This window comes from Antennarius striatus, chromosome 3, assembly GCF_040054535.1.
Source record: "Antennarius striatus isolate MH-2024 chromosome 3, ASM4005453v1, whole genome shotgun sequence".
In the NCBI taxonomy this organism is placed as follows: domain Eukaryota; kingdom Metazoa; phylum Chordata; class Actinopteri; order Lophiiformes; family Antennariidae; genus Antennarius; species Antennarius striatus.
Window position 1 is genome coordinate 20,583,459 of NC_090778.1, and position 21,092 is coordinate 20,604,550.

The 21,092-nt window shown below is 41.1% G+C and overlaps 1 protein-coding gene across 2 annotated transcripts in view; it reads left to right on the forward strand.

Moving 5' to 3' along the window:
* The window catches only part of ipo11 (importin 11), a 112,635-nt gene that overhangs the window by 66,269 nt on the left and 25,274 nt on the right, over window positions 1-21,092 (forward strand). Inside the window, exons 23-27 of one of the 2 annotated variants that reach the window (XM_068311733.1) lie at window positions 11,867-11,946; window positions 12,024-12,104; window positions 13,639-13,734; window positions 14,172-14,285; window positions 14,804-14,925. In XM_068311733.1, the coding sequence (XP_068167834.1) occupies window positions 11,867-11,946; window positions 12,024-12,104; window positions 13,639-13,734; window positions 14,172-14,285; window positions 14,804-14,925 (493 nt within the window). Of the gene's footprint in view, window positions 1-11,866; window positions 11,947-12,023; window positions 12,105-13,638; window positions 13,735-14,171; window positions 14,286-14,803; window positions 14,926-21,092 lie in introns of those variants that run through there. The other variant, XM_068311734.1, reaches the window with a different exon arrangement.

A 21,092-nucleotide genomic window follows, 5' to 3' on the forward strand; every position in this document is an offset into this window, starting at 1 on the left:
GTCATACGTCAGTAGGGTGAACAGGAGCGGGCTGAGCACGCAACCCTGTGGGGAGCCGGTGCTGAGGGTGATGGGGGAGGAGACCGTGTTTTTGATCCTGACAGTCTGTGATCGGTCTGCCAGGAAGTCTAGGACCCAGTTCCCTGTGGTTGCAGACAGTCCCAGCTCTGACAGTTTCTGCACAAGGGTCTGGGGAATGATGGTGTTGAACTCGGAGGTGAAATCCAGGAAGAGCAGGCGTATAGGGAGGGAGGCGTGGACCACAGAGGAGATGGCGTCGGTGGAGCGGTTCTTCCTGTAGGCATATTGGTGGGGGTCCACTGTAATGTCTATGGAGTCCTTTATGTGGGCCATGACCAGCTTCTCAAAGCACTTCATGACTATCGGGGTGAGGGCCACTGGCCGATAGTCATTCAGCTCCTTCAGTGAGTGGCCTTTGGGGACCGTGACGATGGTGGTGGACTTCAGGCAGCTGGGGACCGTTGCTAGCTGCAGTGAGGTGTTAAAGATGTCTGTTAGCACCTCTGCTAGCTGGTGGGAACAGTCCTTCAGCACTCTCCCTGGGATGCTGTCGGGGCCTGCAGCCTTGCGAGGATTGATCTTTTGCAAGGTCCTCCTCACATCCTCTGTGGTCACACTGTGGGGTGCGTCGTCGGGGGGGGGGGGGGGGGGTTGGTACTTGGGGGGGTGTTGGGGTCCTCAAAGCGGGCATAAAATTTATTGAGGGCATCTGCTAGGGAGGGATCTGTTGGGCCCTGTGCATTCCTGGTGTTAAAGTTAGCGACGCACTTGATGCCCTTCCACATACTCCGTGGGTCCCCTGAGGTCAGGTGATCCTGGATCTTTTGAGCATAAGTGGATTTGGCCTCCTTTATTCCCTTATCCAGAGCCCCCTCGCTGCCCTTAGTGCCCCTGCCTCCCCCGCCCTGAAAGCAGCATCCCTGGCTTTCAGCAGAGCTCTCACCTCTGCATTCATCCAGGGCTTCTGGTTCGAGTAGACGGTGATTGTTCTGGTGTTAGTCACATCGTCCGCACACTTGGAGATGAACCCGAGGACAGAGGAAGTGTATTCCTCCAGGTTCACCTCTCCCCCCTGTGTGGCTGCCTCCCTGAACATCTGCCAGTCTGTGTGTTGGAAGCAGTCCTGGAGCACTTTAACGTGGTTGAAGTCTCCAGCTACCACGTCAAACGCCTCCGGGTGCCTGGTCTGCAGTGAGCTGATGGTGTATTGCAGCTCACTTAACGCTTCGTTACCGTTAGCGTTAGCATTAGCACCCGGCGGGATGTAAACAATGGTGACGAACACCGCCGTGAACTCAAAAGGCAGATAGTGCGGCCAGCAACAGTCACGTGTTCTATCGCCTGGGAGCAGTAACTCTTGACCAGTTCACTGTTTGTGCACCAACCCCTATTCACGTATGCACACAGTCCTCCCCCACGTGTCTTCCCGGATCGATCGTCCCGGTCCGCTCAAAACAGTTGTAATCCATCGATCTGGAAAGCAGAGTCTGGCATGCTGTTGTTCAGCCAGGTCTCCGTCAGGCCGACCACACAGCTACTCCTCATCTCCTCCCAGACCCGCAGCTGGAGGCGTAGCATGGACATTGGCCAAAAAGAGTGAGGGGATTGGTGGTCTGCTGGATTCTAGCTGGGTTAGCCAGCCAGCCCTCTTTCCTCTTTTCTGCCTCCGGGCACATCGCTTGCTCTTGCCGGTCCGTCTTCGGGGCCCCCCGCGCCTCCTCCTGCGTTCTGAGTATCCCCAGTCTGCCGAGAGTAGCTTTCACCTTTGGTGAAAGTGATGCCGTTGGGTTATTTCTGATGAAGTACAGTTCGGCTGGGCTGTACTTCACATTTGTTGTTAAGCTGCTGTTCAGATTATTTCTTAGAAATGGGCATTACAGCGGGAGCTCCAGAAGCCGCTGCAACCCTGTGCGCCAACATTATGGACAATCAGAAAAAGAACAATTTTAATGCCTTGTAGCAGCTTGAGTCTCTCATCAGCAAAACAATTGCCTCTTTTTGTTGTTATAAAAGTAATTTTGAGGTGTCAGGTTATTTATTGTTACAAAGCCTGTGCATAGTGACTTTATTGCAGTTGTATTCAAATAGTCATTTGATGAGAGCCTGCAAACACTGGCAAATCACAAATTTTAAATGTTAAAGGTTACAAAATACATGTGTCATTTGAACAAAGTACAAAATACATTTGTCATTTGATTAAATATTAAGACCAGTACCATCAGGAATATGGTGCATTTTTGATAGTTTGGTTAGCGTGAGGTCAAGTAAAGACCATTTGAGTAAAGGTGTGTGTTTGAACCCAGAGGAGATGTGCAAAAGATATTTCACACCAAACAGTGTGTGATGAAAAGTGCAAAGAACAGCAGTATTACAGGATGAAATACTTTTAAATCACAAGGAAACTTAGAGTTTCTGAAAACAAAGTTGATGTAATCCATGGACATAGATTTTATTTTCATAGTTTTATCCCTCCAGGCTCATGTTGCATGTAAAATCACACTCGTGGCCTCGCAGTTTGCCTCAAGGCAACACGGCCAATACTGTTCATCTGTAGACAGCTGTGACTGGTGGCACATTGAATAGAACTGACTGGATGATTTATCACAGGCTTGGAGCAATGGGACACTCGCCATAGTGTGTATGTGTGTGTTTGTACCATTTAGTGTGATCGGTAACGGTATTGATTTGATGCCTCTGCACATAATGAGTGAGTCAGACTAACATGAACGCTTTTGTAGCCTGATTGGCTCCGTGGAACATTTAATCACATATAGTGTGTGGGAATTCGTGAGACAAAAGAGAATTGATCTCAACCAGATGGTCGAGGATGGAGTCAATAGAGGAGGAAGAATTCAAAGAGGATCAAGTAATGGGGGGAGATCAGTGAAATGTAGCAAGGAGGTTTTGGATGTAAATTTTTTTTTATTATAAATAATTAATGAAATGAAAATTTACTGAAGTGACAAAAAGGGTTTATATCAGAGGTACACTCTGAGAAATTAAACTTGCATGGATGGAAAGACAAAAAGGGCTGTTTTTGCTCTTATTACATCCCACTTCAAAGCGGCCATGTATTGTAATTGTCAGTGTTTGTGTGTTCATCCGTTCGTTTGTCCATTAGTCCACCAAATATCGTTGCAGACGTTGCAGATAGAAAGGTGAAACAAAAAGCACATTACTCGGGTGGCAAAGGGGATGAAAATGAGATGATACCCTTGACCTTGAGAAAACTAGGCCAAGGTCAAATTTCAACCTTTGTACACTCAGGAACCGGATAAGATAGAAAGACAAGGGAGAAGGCCAGTGTGAGTGAGACCATCAAAGTAGGTCAGAACACTAGCTCTGATCTTTGACTTATGCAAGTAGGTCAGGGTAAAATTTTGAATTCAGGGGTGTCGCGGGATGTTGCAGTCACTGACTGCCGTAGTTCTAGTCTTATGTTGAAGGAATAAATCAAGCCAATAAAGAGGCTTTGATAAAACAGCATAACCAGTTGGAGACCAGTGACTCACACAAGCTCCTTTGCACAAAGGCATAAATGAGCCCAGCGTTGGTAAAAATACAAAGTTCTTTTTAAAAATTTCATTTATTTTCAATTTAATTATATGCTGTCTGCCTCTTTGTGTGACCAAGGAAGCTGAGACCTATGTAAAAAAAAAAAGGCAGTAATAGTTAACAAAAATAACAATAATTTAACTCTTAGTCCGTTAGTAAAATTAAAAGAACATCTGTCCTCATTGCCTCAACATAATTAATGGGTAGGTGTTACAGAGCTGCTGTAATGATAATGACTGCTGCATCAAAGAAGGTGAAGCAAAAATGGAAAGAAATTTTAAGATTGAAGGAGCAATAAAAGAAAAGCCAGACAGCTGGATTGAGGAAATAGAAGATGGTTATGCATATGATGGTAGGTACACCGCTCAGATCTCAGATCAGCTTATCTCTGATCTGTAACACAGACATTTAGATTAGAGCTAGAGTGATTAATTGCAAGTTCATTGGTGACTCTATGAATCATTATATCATTAAATTATTTTTGAATGTAGATGTACTAAATTGAAAGGATTTGCCTTGTCAGATTATTGAATTGGCCACTTATTCTTGTTTTACTTTACAGTTAATTAGATATCAGTGGGTTTTTGGCTGTGGCTGTGTTGTTTTGAGTTTTAAATTCCAGCACATCCTGTTTTGAAATTCCATGTAATTTGTGTTTTGTCTGTGATACAACAAAAGCCAAATGTGAGTGTTGCCTTCTTTGGCTGTGATAGACCCAGTGCAAGGAAAAGGGAAAAACTTTCAAACCTCCACAGGTACATTGTATAGTGAAACAAACAGTTTTCCAAACGTTTTGGTTTGGTTAAATATTTATGAGAAAAATTTAAACTTCAGCATCTTCCAGTTTGGAAAATTTCTGATGCTGCTAACATGTCAAACATATTCTGCTTCATACTGTTTTACTCATTTTCTTGTGTTTAAATGTAGTGTTGTGTCTAATATCTATTGAACTCCAAAGTGTCTTTAATTGTTACTTTGACAAACCGTCTGAGATTTTCTTCTCAGTTGCTGATCCAAGGTTGAGGAAGATCTTCTAACTACACAGACTTAAGGACACCTTGATTTTCTGCCTCTGCCACTAAACTTAAAGCTAAAAATACCTTTTTCATGCCTTGTTTTTCTTGTCGTTCACGGCTTGTTGCCCTTTATTACAGCGTCATTAGTTGCCATCACGGGGTGTTTTTTGTTTGTTTTTTAAGCATAGTGTCAGCTTTTTCTGCATTCTTTTGTTTCTGTTTAATAATAATCAAACAAAAAATTTCTTCAGGTTACATTTGCACATTTAAATCACATCATTTGCATATAGTGTAGGGTTAGATAGACCTTTAGACCCACAGTGGGGAAATGTGTGTGATTGCAGCAGCAGAGGGGAGGGAGTTCATACATACATAATACTGTACATGCATTCATATTAACATATGTAACATGTGATATACATATTAACAAATGATATATTAGCAATTTTCAGTCACCAATTCACATTTCACAACTACAAACTACAGGCTACAAACTACACTGGTCAACCGGATTGTGTGCATGATTGGCAGTTTGTGGCCGGCTGGGCGGAGTGTGACGGAGTACAGTCTGATGGCCGTGGGCAGGAAAGACCTGCGATAGCGTTCCTTCATTTGATAGGTTGCTTTCGGGTGAAGCAACCTATCGCTGAAGGAGCTCTCCACTGATCTTAGCATGCCCTGCAGGGGGTAGGAGCTGTTCTTCATACAGCTTGCCCATCATCTTTCTCTCCTACCACATCCACTGAGTCCAGGGGGCATCCTAGGACAGAGGGTTGTCAATGTAAGCAAAGTTTTGACAATCCACATCTGCAATCGAAATTGATTGGTTTAAAAGGACACAGTTGTCTTTTTAGTCAAGTCAAAGTAAGCTTTATTGTCGGTTGTGCTACATTCGTATACATATGGAGAACTGGAATTGTATTTCTCCTAACACGAAGACATAAAATATTAATAGCTAAAAAATTAAGATATAGTCAAACGTAAAAGAAACCGAAAATGACAACAACAGTCATTATCTACATTAGGACACAGATGGAGACTATTGTTCAGACTAACTATAGTGCAGGGAAGACAGGAATGCAAATTTGCATTTGGGAGGAACATAAAAGTGACATTGTGTCAAACAGTCCATGTGCTTTGACAGTCTGGATCAGAGTTTATTGACCAGAGTTGTGTAATGCTCCAAACATATAATTTGATACATTTCCAACATTCATGCTGTTATTGACATGAGTTGATGAATGATTTCACAGAGTAAATTCATTTGGCTTTTTGTCTTTTCATCCAACTTTGGTCAGTCATCATCTTTGGCCGGTGTTTACCAGAACATCCGCGGTCTATTTATTCAGTCCACGGAGAGAATTGTAGGGATGTGGGGCATTGAGAGTGTCTGGAATGGGCATGGCATTGCAGCTTGCCAGGTGCATGGCCTGCTCTGCCTGATAAAGAGGCCCACTCCATCACTGCTAAACTGGAGCAGCAAATTCCCTAATTAGAATGTCAAGAGCCCTGCTTTGGCTAAATTGTTAGGCTAGTGCTACACTCTGTATCACTGCCACCACGCTCCCAACTAGGACAAATTTCAGCTGAGTGTGATGCACTGGCTAGTGATGATGGAAAGGAAGGAAGAGTTCTACTTGCATTACACCGATGAGAGGAAGAAATGATAGGAACAAAGCACTTGTTTGTTGAAAATATTAGTTTGATTAAATCACCACATTACTTGTCTGAATTTGCTTTACTTAAATAAACTAATTGACTCAATTGACCAAGACTCATACGCCAGAATGCTGTTCGACTTCCACTCGCAATCATCCATCTGCAGCTCATCCTTAAACTGGACTAGCTTGGACTCAACACCTCCATACGCAACTGGCTGCTGGACTTTCTGACAGGGAGGCCACAGGCAGTTCGAGTTGGTAGCAACACCTCTAGCACCATCACGCTGAACACGGGGGCCCCAGGGATGTGTACTGAGCCCCCTCCTCTTCACTCTGCTGACCCACGACTGCACACCAATTTCCAGCTCCAACCTCTTCATAAAGTTTGCAGACAACATGACTGGGGTGCGTCTCATCAACAACAACAATGAGACAGCCTACAGAAATGAAGAGAGCCACCTGGCTATGTGGTGCAAGGACAACAATCTCCATCTGAATGTTGAGAAGACAAAGGAGATTGTTGTTGACTTCAGGAGAACACACACCCAGCATGCTCCACTAACCATCGACAGTGCTGCAGTGGAAATGGTCTGCAGCATCAAGTTACTTAATGTGCACATATCCGAGGACCTGTCCTGGGACTGCAACACGGCATCACTGGCCAAAAAAGACCAACAGGGCATCTACTTCCTCCACAAACTGAGGAGAGCAAGAGCCCCACCCCCAATCATGCTCACCTTCTACAGAGGCACCATTGAGAGCATCCTGACCAGCTGCAAGACCTTGAGAGCAACTGAAAAGATCACTGGTGTCTCTCTCACTTCCCTCACAGACATTTATAACACCCTGCTCACCCACAAAGCCATCAGGATTGCAGGTGATCCCACCCACCACTCTCACAGCCTTTTCAGCCTGCTGCCATCAGAGAGGAGACTGCAGAGACTGCGGGCCAAAACCAGCAGGGTCAAGCACAGTTTCTTTCACCAGGTGGTCAGGAGTCTCAACTCCCTCCCTGTTCTGCCCCCTCCCAAAGCCTTGAACTCTACCCCTCCCCCCCCCAAGCACCTGACTAAGTCTCCCCCCGTCAACTCAGGGACTGCGCACACGTTACTTCCCCTACGAGATAGGAGAGTGTATAGAGATGTTTACCGTCCCTTTGTGTTTCGTATTATACTTTGTGCTGTACTGTCTGTTGTACTGCCTGTGTTTTACTGCCTGCTGTACTGCCTATGTTGTACTGTCTTTGTTGCACTGCCTGTGTTGTACTGCCTCTTGTCTGTGGGTCTGAGAGGACTGCAATTTCATCTGTGCTGTATGTCGTGCATATATAGTACATTTGACCATAAAGCTGACTTTGACTTCGACTAGTTGCTTGTAAAAACAATTGATTGTGTATTTTCAGTTATTCAGTTTATGCTTATGGCCTGCTTCCTTGCATTGTAAGGTAAATGGAATAACAATGTAACAAAAATATTGCTTCATGAATGTCCTTCCACTCTGCAATTTTTGTTTGCTTCAGACCCATATCAATTCCTGTTCACAAGTGTCAGTGACACTATACTGAGAAAACTCTATTCCTTGTCATTTGCTAGTGAACCCTGGGTATGTTTACTGTAGTACTTTGAGAAACGAGGAGCTGAACATATGAGTTATTTGAACTACAAGCCATCATGCTGTCCATATTTTATTTGACATATGAGAAAAATCTGAGATATGAGCTGTGGGACACTAATGCTAGTGGGCAGAATGAAACGACATCAGCGGAGAACAGATCTCGTTTTGTGGAATAAATGTAGCGTGCCTGTGCTTGTGAGTTTGGCTTTTCTTTTTATACTTTATTATTGTTTTTGTAACATATATAATTATGTATAGGCAAAGTATACATGTCTATTGGTTGTTTAAAAAAAATTTTTTTCTTTCATAATTAGGGTTTTGGGATTTTTTTTTACAAGGCTTGAATGGATTAAAATTATTTTAGTTATTTTATGTGGCACACCAAGGGCTGAAATACTTTTTAGGGCATGAAAGGACACACTCATTCATCAGTGATCAGCACTGGACTTTATGCAATGTTACATGTCCATCCATAGAGCTTTACTTCACCCATGTATTGTCCAACTGGCCTTATGGCATTAATATAGCACCCCATATCTAGTCTGTTGCTTTTCCTTCCAATGGCAAATGCCATCTAATACTGTAAAGGAATAATTAGGTTGAAATTACCGAAATTTAAACAGTAACTATCATTATAGCCACACCAGAGGCTGTTATCACAGTCAGATGCGAGGCTCATTTTCCTGCTAATGTTCATAAACGAAGAGGATTGTGCAGCAAATGCCCAGAGCTATGAAGGATGTACTGACTAAGTCTTAATCAGTCCTTTAGCAGCTGGTTTTTGTGGCTATTTGGTTAGAGCAAATGATGGTGTTTGCGTGTCGGGGGTTTGTAGAAGGGTCAGTTACGTCCTCATATACCCTGTCTTTGTGAAATATGAAATGATATTTTATTGTATATATTTTGCAAAGCAGCCACATTACTATAAAAATGAGTTGTGACTGAGTCTGTAATAAAAATAGTACTTTAATAGATTTCTGTATAGTGTGTAATTTTTTTTTTGTGCATTTTTGCAGTGGGTGTTTGGACACATTATTTGTGAAAATGGAAAAAACCAGTCACAACCCACTGCATGCTGTGGAACAACAAATACAAGACCAGTATTTATGGAATACCAAAGTTGAGGAGAAAAACAGTAAATCTATGTCCCCTGTTGCATTAGTGTCACACTGAAAAAAGTCTAGATGCGAATGTTGAAATGGGAGTGAAATTACTTCCAATAACCAGCTGTACTATGTTTCTGTCGGGGTGTTTGTATTCAGACTTGGACACTTGGGGCCCTTGGGATTCATTTGCAATCACGAGGGTAGGAGTTGATGAATTCAACTCATTTTTTCTTCTTCGTAGGAATATCCTCTTTTGTTATTGTTGTTCCTAAAAAAAAAAACACTCCTTCAGATAATATTGCTAGAGTATGTGCACTTCTTATTAGAAATGCATGTAAAGACAGTTGTGAAGGGCCAAAGAATGGAAAGCTATCAAACACACACTTTTCCCTTCTTTTTACTTTTGGAATAAAGGAAAGCAAAGAATGTGTAATTGCACTCTTAGAAAAAGATGAAGTAGTTTTGAATGTAATCTTGTTTCCTCTCTCAGATGTGATAAAATAGTTGGCAGCATTTCCACAGGCACCTCAAAAAATATGCTCTCAGAGCCCTGTTTGCTTCATAATCACAATGCCTTTGTGGAGGTTATATTTGTGTAAACAGAAATTATGATTCAAGTCAGAGTTGAGATTAGCCTACCTCGGCTCTGACTTTTGTAAGTTGGTCCAACGTTTGGGGAATTTTAGTTTTGAAGGCTGTTTCGTCTATGTTGTTTCCTGGTCCATTCTTGTACAATGAGATGCCACCTAGAGGGCCCAGCGGCTAGATCTTGTAATGGTCTGTCAGTTTTAATCAACAATTCAGTTCTTGACTCGTTTGATTATACGGCTAGTCCTCAGTATACAAACATAATTGGCTTCGAAAGGTTGTTCGTAATCTGAATTGTTCATAATTTATTAAATTCCAATTTATAATCACTATTAATTCCATTATTATTATTATTTTTTGTTTTACATGCTGATTTTAATCCCCTAGTTAGTCAGTAATCGTGTGTGTGTGTGTGTGTGTACGTGTACGTGTGTACGTGTGTGTGTACAGGCCCTGAACACATGCACAAGGGGCCTGTATGCATGCAGAGGAGGTAGAGTGGCGAGCAGCTCCTTCGTGGTGCACCCAAATGAGCGCGCTACTCTAAATTCAAAAGTAATATTCCCCAAGACTTACCAGAAACACTAACAGGACATAAAAATAACACATAATCAAATAAAACAGTACTGCGATGTAACTTTTACATCTCTACAGTATATCTGCTGAATTACTTTTATCTTCGGTGTCGAGGCTAAGCCAAGCTTTAAGCCACTGAGATATTTCACTGCACTTACGTGAATAAGGTGCTGATAAGCTTCCTGGTAATCAAAAGTTAGACATGCTACTTTATCCTTAATTACTCAGTTTTTTTCCATTAAGTTTCTGAGTTAACTTGACCAATAGTTAACATAGCAAATAGCAAAACATTCTGGGTACAGTGTTAGCGTCAGTTAATGCTTCCAGGCCAAAACCTAACCCGAAAGCATTGGTTCCTACATCATTTACATCCTACAGAGTGCAGAAAATTAGAAATGATCAATATAATATAATTCTGTGCATTTGTAACATAATGACATGGATATTATGTTATTAAATGTTTGACTTAACCATAGCCTCAATTTGAAGTGCTGCTTAACATAAAAATATATGCTTGATCTTGAATGTTTGTCAGACCTGCTTTATGTTAGCCATGTATAAGTAAAGACTTCACAAAACATGCCATGATGACGGGGTTTGAAGATTGGCAGGATTTGCAGGGTTATTGAGGAAATGGCCAATAAGCAATCAAGGATATATCCCATCTTAAAACATTTTGACTAAATGGCTGAAATGCAAAACACAAAACCCTTGATCATTCATTCACCTGCTGTGCAGACATGTTGGGCTGTTGTTGTTCAGCACTTTGTGTTCCTGTTCACCCACTAAATCAGTCTGATGGCTTTGACTCATTCTTCACTCCGACTTGCTGGCCTGACCTGACAATGGTAAAACATTTATTATGGCTGAACTTTAATCATTTTCCTCAGGAAGTTGTACCCCCAGCACACAAGCTGCAGTACAGTCCACCAAATGACAGTGATGTGATTCCTTGACTGCACAGCTGATGGCTCTTTGACTTTTTGACCATGTGTGTTTTGGTTTTTTTGTCCTTGTTTGTTTGTTTTTTGCACGCCGTCATGGTTGCTAATGTGCTTATGAAAAGCAGTCGTTGTCTTCTGTTGATCTCACATCACCACACAGTGCAACTGTTCAGCATAATTTTTCTCCAAATTACGTTTGCATTTTTGAATATTCATGTAACTGTTAGACTGACTAAATAGGCCCCCAGAATACATTTTGTACCTCTGCAGATGACAGATGGCTGTTTGCATTGCCTTACTGTAGCTTGCAGATGGTTGGAGAAACCATATTGTATATATCTGCATTAATATCATCCGCATTGACCAACACAATCAGACTGGACCTCTTCTTTTCGCCACTGACCTCTAACGGTGTCCATTCAAAACTCAATGACGGTACCACTTAAATTTTATCAGTGGTTTAGGTCCAAACTCAGAGACAAATTATACAAGTTTTATTATACAAATTTTTATTCTGTATTATGTATAGTATAAGTTTTTTTTTCTGCAAACACACATTTCCAAAAGCAAATCTTGTGTCTAATGATTTTTCTCCATGAACTAAGCCAATGAGGCCATTCATCCTGCAAGTAACGCAGTCTAAACATGTTCAGCAGGACCATTCATCAGAAAATACCTTTTCCCTCCATCATTGGCAGCCTTTTTTCCCTGTCTCTGTCTGCACCCATCACTTCTTCGCCCTTTTCACAGTTTGGTGAAGTGAAACATCTGATATTCTCTTCCAGAGTTGAGCTCAGAGAACCTGCGCACCTGCTTTCAAATCGTTAATGCCTACATATACCTGTCTGCCACAGAGTTCCTACAGGTGAGACACACAAATACATGCATACACACACACACACACACACACCCTTAGATTTACACTACTTTTTTCTTTTACAGAACTATGCTGAATCATTGTGTCGCTCCTTCTGTGATTTGCTAAAAGACATTACAAATGAGGGACAGGTTCAAGTGCTCAAGGTACTGTCGGCTCTTCCCGTTGATTATCTGACTTTGTTTTGTGTTAAGTTGTTTACTCCACCCCTGAACCGGTGACTGTTGTTTCAATACTCGATTTGGCATTCTAATGCAACATTTTTCTTTCTATGCATGACACATTTTCTCACACCATGACAAATTTTCTCACACCATGACTACTTGATAATTGTAAAATTATCCAGATTCATTGTTCATTCATTCATCTTCTTGTACATTTTTACCACATATAAGAAGATGACGCCCTATCGCAGCAGAAAAAAGACACTCATGGTCACACACTTAGACAATTTGGAACCCATCAATTCACTTGAAGTGGATATTTTTGGAGGTGGTGGGAAGATGGAAAATACAGACAGAATCCTCTTAGACACGGGGTGAACATACAAACTCAGCAAAAAAGGCTTTGAACCCAGAACCTTCTGACTGTGAGTCGACAGAGCTACCCATTTCGCCACCATGCCATTCGTAAAGATTCATTAGTAAAATAAATTGATTAATTTATTCCCACAGTCCTCTATGCATCAAGCAAGAAGATAAGTAGGTGTGCATGTAGCAGTATGCAGTAATAAATACATAGCTCAGATCTGTCATCAGTAACTAAAAATAAATCTTTCTGAACGATCTGCCATTCATCTACTGTGTTCTGCAGTAGCTGAGCTTCATTTTTACCTGGATTATCTCAGTGATTGTTCTTGTTTGGAGCACATAAGGTCCGAGCTTCCAATCAATTGAGATAGCATGAGATTCTGTGTCAGTGGATATCCACAGATATCCTACCTGATTTTTTGCAATAATTCCAGGACTTCACTTCTAGTCATGTTCTATTATGTCAGGATCACTGTCGGTCAAAAAAATGTTTAAATGTGATGTTGTATTTGGACTCTAAATTTGGCAACATAGGACAGAAGCCCTTGTTGTCACAGCTGTACACAGATGGAAATCCTTGGCAGTCAAAGTTTCGATGGAATTACGGTCTTTCCAGGCTTGTTATAGTCTATCATTTGGTTGGTTTTTCTAGTTAACAGTAAGTTAAGAAAAGATGTATGATTTAAAGATGAATCCAGGAAATTAAAACAAAAAAATCAAATAAGTCATGCCATAATGATATGCCTTCACTGTTCAAAGCATACATCCACTTAGCCGTTGATTGTTTTTCATCCAAGTTTTTTTTTTCTGACTTCAGATTTAATTCTCACTAAGGAAAATTGAAAATTCTTGGGAAAATAAAACTTGAGGGATTAGTTTTGTCTACCTCATGTAGGTTACACCCTTCATTTAAAACAATATTTTCTGCAATTCTTTGCTATTTCTGAGGGGAAAAAAAGAGGATTCCATTAACTCCCTATTGCCCCATATGTCCTCCTTAGTGTTCATGTCATCTCATATGTGACCTTTGCTGTCTTTCTTTTTGGACGTTTCTTCACCCCAGGTTCTCCCTGTCAGTTCTTCTGTTTCTCCTTGTTACATTGTCTGAGTTGTACAGATCTTCACTCTTCCTGTTTTTATATCTTTGCAGGTGGTAGAAATAGCTTTAAAGGTTAGCCCCATACTGGGAGCCCACATGTTCCAGCATTTGCTTCCAGCTGTCTTCAGAGGTATTGTGGATGGTGAGGTGAGTTTCATCTTCTATGGACATATCTGGGGTGGGATCGACAAAAGACTCGTGTTCCTCAAAAAATGTATTATGTGTCATTGTAGTACTTTGTAATACTGTACCTGTGGGGAAAGTGGACTCTTCCCTCTTCTTGCTAATTGATAGAAGTTTTAACCTTATGAAACCTTACATACTTAATAGGAGGATATTCTTTCAGTTCGCCCTTTTCTGTCATGTAAGCTTTAATTGTTAGGAACACTATACAGTGACAGCTATCGATCATTCCACTTTGTTAAAGGTCATGTGCTGACGTCATTCTGCTTTGTCAGTGGATCTGTCTTCTTTCCCCATATCATGCTTAATGACCTGTTTAAATGTGTTTGCGCTTCATTACATTTCTTCAGCTGCATGTGTGATCGCGTATTCATTGTGTGCGTGCGTGTGTATGTGTACAGAGATATCCCGTGGTGATGTCCACTTACTTAGGAATCATGGGCCGCGTCCTGCTCCAGAACTCCACTTTCTTCTCCTCTCTGCTTTCTCAAATGGCCTCTGAGTGCAGCCAGGAGGTGAGACTCACTGCTTTTTGTTTCTGGTCTCTGAGCACGGTTTCTTTGAACGTCTATGAAAGACATGACTGCATAGTGCCTGTTAAAAGGGAATCATTCTGGATGAGGCTAAGCGTAATGACCCAAAGAACTGCTAATGGTAACATTCTCATGCCCTAGAGTTTAGTCATATCGTCTTCACTGTTACACACTTTTTTTTTACCCAGAGGTAAATTGATTTGACATATTTTTGACATTGCTTTCCTCATCTAAATTAACAGCATAGAGACATATTTCTAGACTGTCTTTACTTCATTTTTTAATGGTTGAGGAGAAGGCAGGGGGTAAATGAGGCAGAACCAGCAGAGAAGGTCAGTCTTTACTGATTTAAATAACAGAGCTTTGTGTAAATTAAAATAAAATCAGTGGAGTTTGTCTTCATCAAATGCTTGTAACTCTTTCTTGTCAACTTGTGATTTATTTTTCCTGTTTCTTTTCCCTTCTATTTTAACTGCCTTGGTTATGATGTGTTTCATCAGATGGACCAGTTGTTGGGCAGCTTGATAGAGATGTGGGTTGACCGCATGGACAACATCACACAGCCTGAGAGGAGAAAGTTATCATCACTGGCTCTGCTCTCCCTCCTACCATCTGACAACAGGTAAGAACCATTCATCATTCATTTATGTGCGGTTTTGAACTGTAAAAAAATATGTATCATCCACCCTGTCAGTCATGTGCAGGCAAAAGGGCAAGTAAGGGGAAACTGAAGACAAATGAATTAATCAGCTGTTGTTTATCTTTAGAGACTAAAGCTGTGTGAAGTGCTTTTTTCTCTGGATGCCTGTGGTGTTGAATTTTTGTCACTAACAATAAAGAAAATTAGCTTTTGTTAAAAAGTTACAGAAAACAGATTTTTGCCCTGCAGCCATAATGTCCCAATATGGACTAAAGAGACATTCCCGCTCCTGCCCAAATAAAAACACCCGGAGTGTGAGCTGACAATGGGAGGTGTCAGCTCACCTACTGAGCACTGCCAAGGCGCCCTTGAGCAAGGCGTCGTCTCCCTTACAAGTTGCTCATTTGGGTGCACCACAAAGGAGCTACCCGCCACTCTACCTCCCCTGCATGCGCACAGGCCCCCTGTGTGTGTGTTAGTGTGTTCAGGGGCTGTACACACATACAAATGCATGATTCAGACTAACTAGAGTGTGCCACTAATTTCTCTGCGGGGATTAAAATCAGTATATAAAATTTTAAAAAAATTAGTATGGCAGTAGTAAAACCCAAACTTATATGCATCGTGTTGGACCATGGAAGGTGGTGAGGTTTTCCGACATGCCTAATATGACACTCACATGACTTAGTTTGTTTTGTGAGTTTATGTTAAACAGAATAAGGAAGGGAGATGTACAGCGGGAGTATGGGGCGAGGGGGCCTTTCCTCAGGGCCATCCAATCCCTGTACGCTGAAAGTGAGAGTTGTGTTCAGGTTCTCGGCAGTAAGTAGGACTTTTTCCAAGTGGCTGTTGGCCTTGGCTAGGGCTGCGTTTTGTCACCAATTCTGTACGTGATTTTCATGGACAGGATATCGAGGTGTAGTCACGTTGACGAAGGTTTACCCAAAATGGGTTTTCTCAGGCGGGTAGCTGGTGTCTCCCTTCGAGATGAGTGAGACACACTTTTTTTGTTTGCAAGGGGCTCTGAGTAGAAACGCTGTTCCTTTGGGTTGAAAGGAGTCAGCTGAGGTGGTTTGGGCATCTGGTGGGGATGCCTCAGGGCGCCTCCCTAGGGAGGTGTTCCTGGCACACCCAACTGGGAGACCTTGGGGCAGACCCAGGACCAGGTGGAGGGATTATATCTCAACAGGCATGGGAACACCTTGGGATCCACTAGTCAGAGCCAGTTGATCTGGCCGGGAAAGGGAAGTTTGGGGCTCCCTGTTGAAGCTGCTTCCCCCCCCTTGACCCGAATCTCCCTAAATGTCATATGTTTGCTTGTGTGTGCCTATATCTGAGAATGAGAGTCTATCTCTAACTGTGGAATTACATGAGTTGACTTGTTAATAATTGTAACTAGAACCAAGGCAGTAACGGACTGCAACATTGTGCGACACCCCTAAAATCAAAATTTTACCGTGACCTACTTGCATAGGTCAGAGATCAAAGCTAGTGCTCTGACCTACTTTCGTAGATCAAAGTTGGTGCTTTGAATTACGGTCTTACTCACACTGGCCTTCTCCCTCGTCTTTCTATCTTATCCAGTTACTGAGTGTGTAAACGTCGTAATTTGACCTTGAACTAGTTTTACCAAGGTCAAGGTCATCTTATTTTCATCCCCTTTGCTGCCCGAGTAATGTGTTTTTTGTTTCATCTTTTTATCTGCAACGGTTGCAAAGATATTAGGTGGACAAACTAACGACGGATGGACGAACGCTGACAGTTACAATACATCACCACTTTAAAGCGGGATGTAATAAGTTATAATTAATATATTATATAAATTGCTGTTATAATTATAGTGGTTTGCAGTGCAGAGAGAGGCCATCATTTCTCAATCTCATGCTCAGTGAAGCAGATCTCAGTGAAGAAGCACACCTGCATAGAAGACAAATCCTCTTAGACCAAATCTTTTATTGTGTGTGTGTGTGTGTGTGTGTGTGTGTGTGTGTGTGTGTGTGTGTGTGTGTGTGTGTGTGTGTGTGTGTGTGTGTGTGTGTGTGTGTGTGTGTGTGTGTGTGTGTGTGTGTCTCTGTGTCTCTGTGTATACAGTATATGTGCATGTGCTTTTTAGGCTGTTGCCTCCAGTGCTTAAGAATTTCCACTTAGAACTTCATTTTTAACCAAAAATACACAATTCAGACTGTAACTGAGGTGTTCTAGTACAGTAAAGTACAGTAAGTACAGTAAAAGACACCATTAAACTTGCATTAAGCATGAATAATCCCAGCCTGGTGTAATTCATATATTTTGATTATTTGATTATTCACGAGGGAGTCCCACAGGGGATAAATGTTTAACTCTGTTGTGATGTTCTATTTGGTCGTGTTGGGAAATTCAGGTTTTCTGAAATCCAGATATGCTAATCATAGATGTAGACAAGCATGAAATCCTTTGTTACGCCCTCATCCCTGGTCTCCTACAGCAAAGGATTATGACAGTCCCATCTGGTTAAGTGCTGCACGACAAATCAGCTCTCTCACATTTTTTGCCTCAACTCCAGCGACAGCCGTGGCTGCTGATATCATGTTTTTTGGCTTTTCTGTCCCATTCTCATGAACTCGGGATCTCAAGAACACCTTGAGGAAATGTCTTCAAATATTGGGGATCAAAGGTCACTGTGACCTCAGCGCAACTGAGAATTTGAATCAAGTCATGAAGTACAAATATGCTGCTACAGGGCTGTGATTCAGCTGCAGGCTTATGATTATTTGGAAGTACAGTACACCCTGGAACCACACGACTGTCGCGATATTCCCTGATATTGCGACAAACTATTTATGTTATTATTTAAACGTTTATGAACCCTCCCCATACTGATATTAAACCACCTTCTGTCTGTATTACCTTTTCCCACACTCTTATCGACTGTTTAAAGCACTTTTTTGTCTCACGGAAGTGCGCTGCCTTCCGAGACTGACAGAACGTAGCGCATTTCCGGATGCTGTCAGCCAATAGAATGCGTGTACAGTATCGTGACTACCTACTACGTGACTATCTACTAAAAATCTGCGTGAAGTCACACATCATCACGTGGGAATGTGCAAAAGATTACTGTATTCATTTTATTGTTACTCATTAGTCATTTTCACACAGCAAAGTAGCAATGAAGACCTTTTTCTGTGAAGCCTCTGTTTGTTTTCTCTGTACTAAACATTTGAGGAGCCAATGTGGTTCCAGGGTTTGATGGGAAATTACTGTGAGCAAATATGGATGATGCTCCATCTCACCTGTTCGGAGACATTTTTGTTTGATTTTTTGCTTCTCTGGTCACCAACTGCAACTAGCTGCTACTAGTTTTCTAGTGTTAACTTTCCAAAATGTCAACATCTTGTTGTTCTGCCTCATATTTACACAGATGTCTGATTTGCCTTTGTTGCTACCTCCACAGCCATCTTACAGTCAGAACAATATTGAAAGCCATCATTTTGTTTGTCAAGAACAGCAGGGTGGAATAAACACACACCAGTCCCGTCTTGAACATGGGACGTGAATGGGCATATATTCAGATGACTTACTTCCTTCTGTTGGCCCAATTAAGAATATGACATAAGAAAAAAATAAAGTAATTTATTCATTACCTATTATGGTATCCTATAACACAGTACACAGTAGATTTAATCATTACCATGACATGTTTGCTGTTTTCACTTGATTGAATTGATGTTGAATTATGATCAGTGAATAACTTATGACAGATATTAAGTTATCAATTTTTATTTTATTAAAATCTATTATCTCCCTTTTTTGACTCACTTTATTTTTAATGCATTCATGTCCAGTTTGTCTTTCATAAAATGTAATTTCTTTGATACTTTTGAGCAATCTAGAGACATTAATAATTCATTTTGTATTTAACATGCAAAGCCATGAAGTCACAGTACACTGCTTAAATCATCAGAACCTCTTATTCAGCCCTTTTATTTTGCAGTACCACTTCATCATCCGTGACACTTTGCTTTTCTGATGGCAAATCTGTTCAGACATGTCAATACAGAATAAAAACGAAAATGTCATTCATATCGCTGTCACAACATTAAAACTTGTAGCCATGATATTAATTTCTTACTGTGCTGCTTGAATTTGCTTTTGCCACGAAGTTGGAAAAGTTTCATGTCGTTTTTAGTCCTAGCATTTGCTATGCCCTCCGCACGTGTCCCTCAATTTTTGATTGATGCGCTATCGGGATGACAGTTGGGTGCAACCTTCAATGTTCAGCACCTTCCTTCAGCCTTTTTTTGAAAGAGAACGACACATAGATGCATGATTCTGTCAGGGCCTTTTTATTTGTTGCAGCTAGTTTGCACTTACCCTGTTGGCTTTCAGATCAAGCTTCCACTTGTGTTGATTTGAATGACAAGCACGAAGCAGCAGCACTGGTCCACCATTAGAAAATAATCACTGGAGAGCTGGTGGGATTGATAGAATTAGAATTGACAGACATGCCTAAATATGTAATAAGGGATAGTTAATATGACGCTTGGAACCAGTCACTGCTATGGCTGCCAGTTTGAGACTGCTATTAAGAAATTCATTGCGGAGTTGTTCAGTGAGGTATTTTAGTCTACCTTGATAATAATAGTAAAATGTTGCTAAATTAAAAGGAGCAAAATGGAAGGGGCGGATAATTATTGTCCTAACATGCGCATTTTTTTCTTATTCCTGTATATACAGGGACTTACATATACACTGCCTGTGTATGTTATTATGTACGCAATTACCTTTTTGGAATACATTGAAGAAATTCTTGGATCCCAGTGCAGAAAATAGGACTGTAGAGTACAGTCAACTATTACATCCTAAGCTTCAACATTATTTCTGTCTTGGAGGCAATTTCTACAGTATGGGTTTATACGTCATTAGTTATTCCCACTCGTACAAAATGATAGAGGTCTATATTAACTGCATGGGTACGTATTATGTCCTAATTTTCCAATTTTGTTTCCAGACTTCATGTTTAGTGAGTTCATGCAGCATTTTCTGGAGTCTAACACTGCCACATAGTTGAACCAAGGAGCCTTTGATACAACAGTGCCCACACCTACACACACTCAGTCTGTGTGTTTTTATTCTTTTCTGTCCGTGTTTATTTATTCTGATTGGCAAGGGAAAACCAACATTCTTTCCAGTGTTTTCAAAGAATGACTCAAATAATTCATCAATGACTGTAGGCCGTCTTTATGCTTCTGGGTGGGTTGTGTGAGCTGTCATATGTTTAAGATGTCAGCTTCACCAAGCCAGCAAGCCTGCATTATACAACCCTTTACCTCCTGTGATTAAAATTGTATCAAATTTATGTTTTACACTTCTGCGTTTTAAAAAAGCGTTTTGACAGCAGGGTTAAAACTAGGGTTGAGCCGGATACTCGTTTCATACGAGTATTCGGTACGGATAACGTATTTTTGACAAGTACGATACAAATAAAACCCGTTAATACTCGAGATCGGACTGAAGGGAAATCATCCTGACTGTTTTCATGTTCTGTGATTGGCCAGTCACACATACTTCCCGCCCCTCCCTACAGATTGCAGCTAGAGCGGGGCTTGTCCCTGTCCCACTCTCTGGCACACGCAGACAATTACTGATCTCTCTGTTGGTGGCTTCACCGAAGCTCACGTCTTTCTTCTTAGGTTTTCTTCAGCTTGCCTCTATGTTTGGTTACCTGGTGAACTTTCTTGTTTTTTTGTTGCGCGTACGCGTGCATTTAACCACCGCCTCCACTCATCTTTGTTTTACCTGTTTGTTCTAAACTCTGTTCAAATTAATAATTCTATACTTTCAATACTGAGACATAGCGCGCGCACACACACACACACACACACACACACACACACACACACACACACACACACACACACCGCAATCAACATTGTTTAACTTTATGTGAAAAATAAATGGCAAGAACATTAGGTGTTAAAAATAAATAATTGAAAAAAAAAGTTTGATTATAAAAAAAAAAATTAAACTGAAAAAGAAGAAAAAAAATTAAAAGTTTTTGTTAAGTATGGCAATTCTTGTTCATGCATACTTCGTAGTTGATAATTTCCTATTGCATGCACTTCATTAATGCATTTTGTGTTTACTCGTTCTATAGTTCCTTTACTATTTTG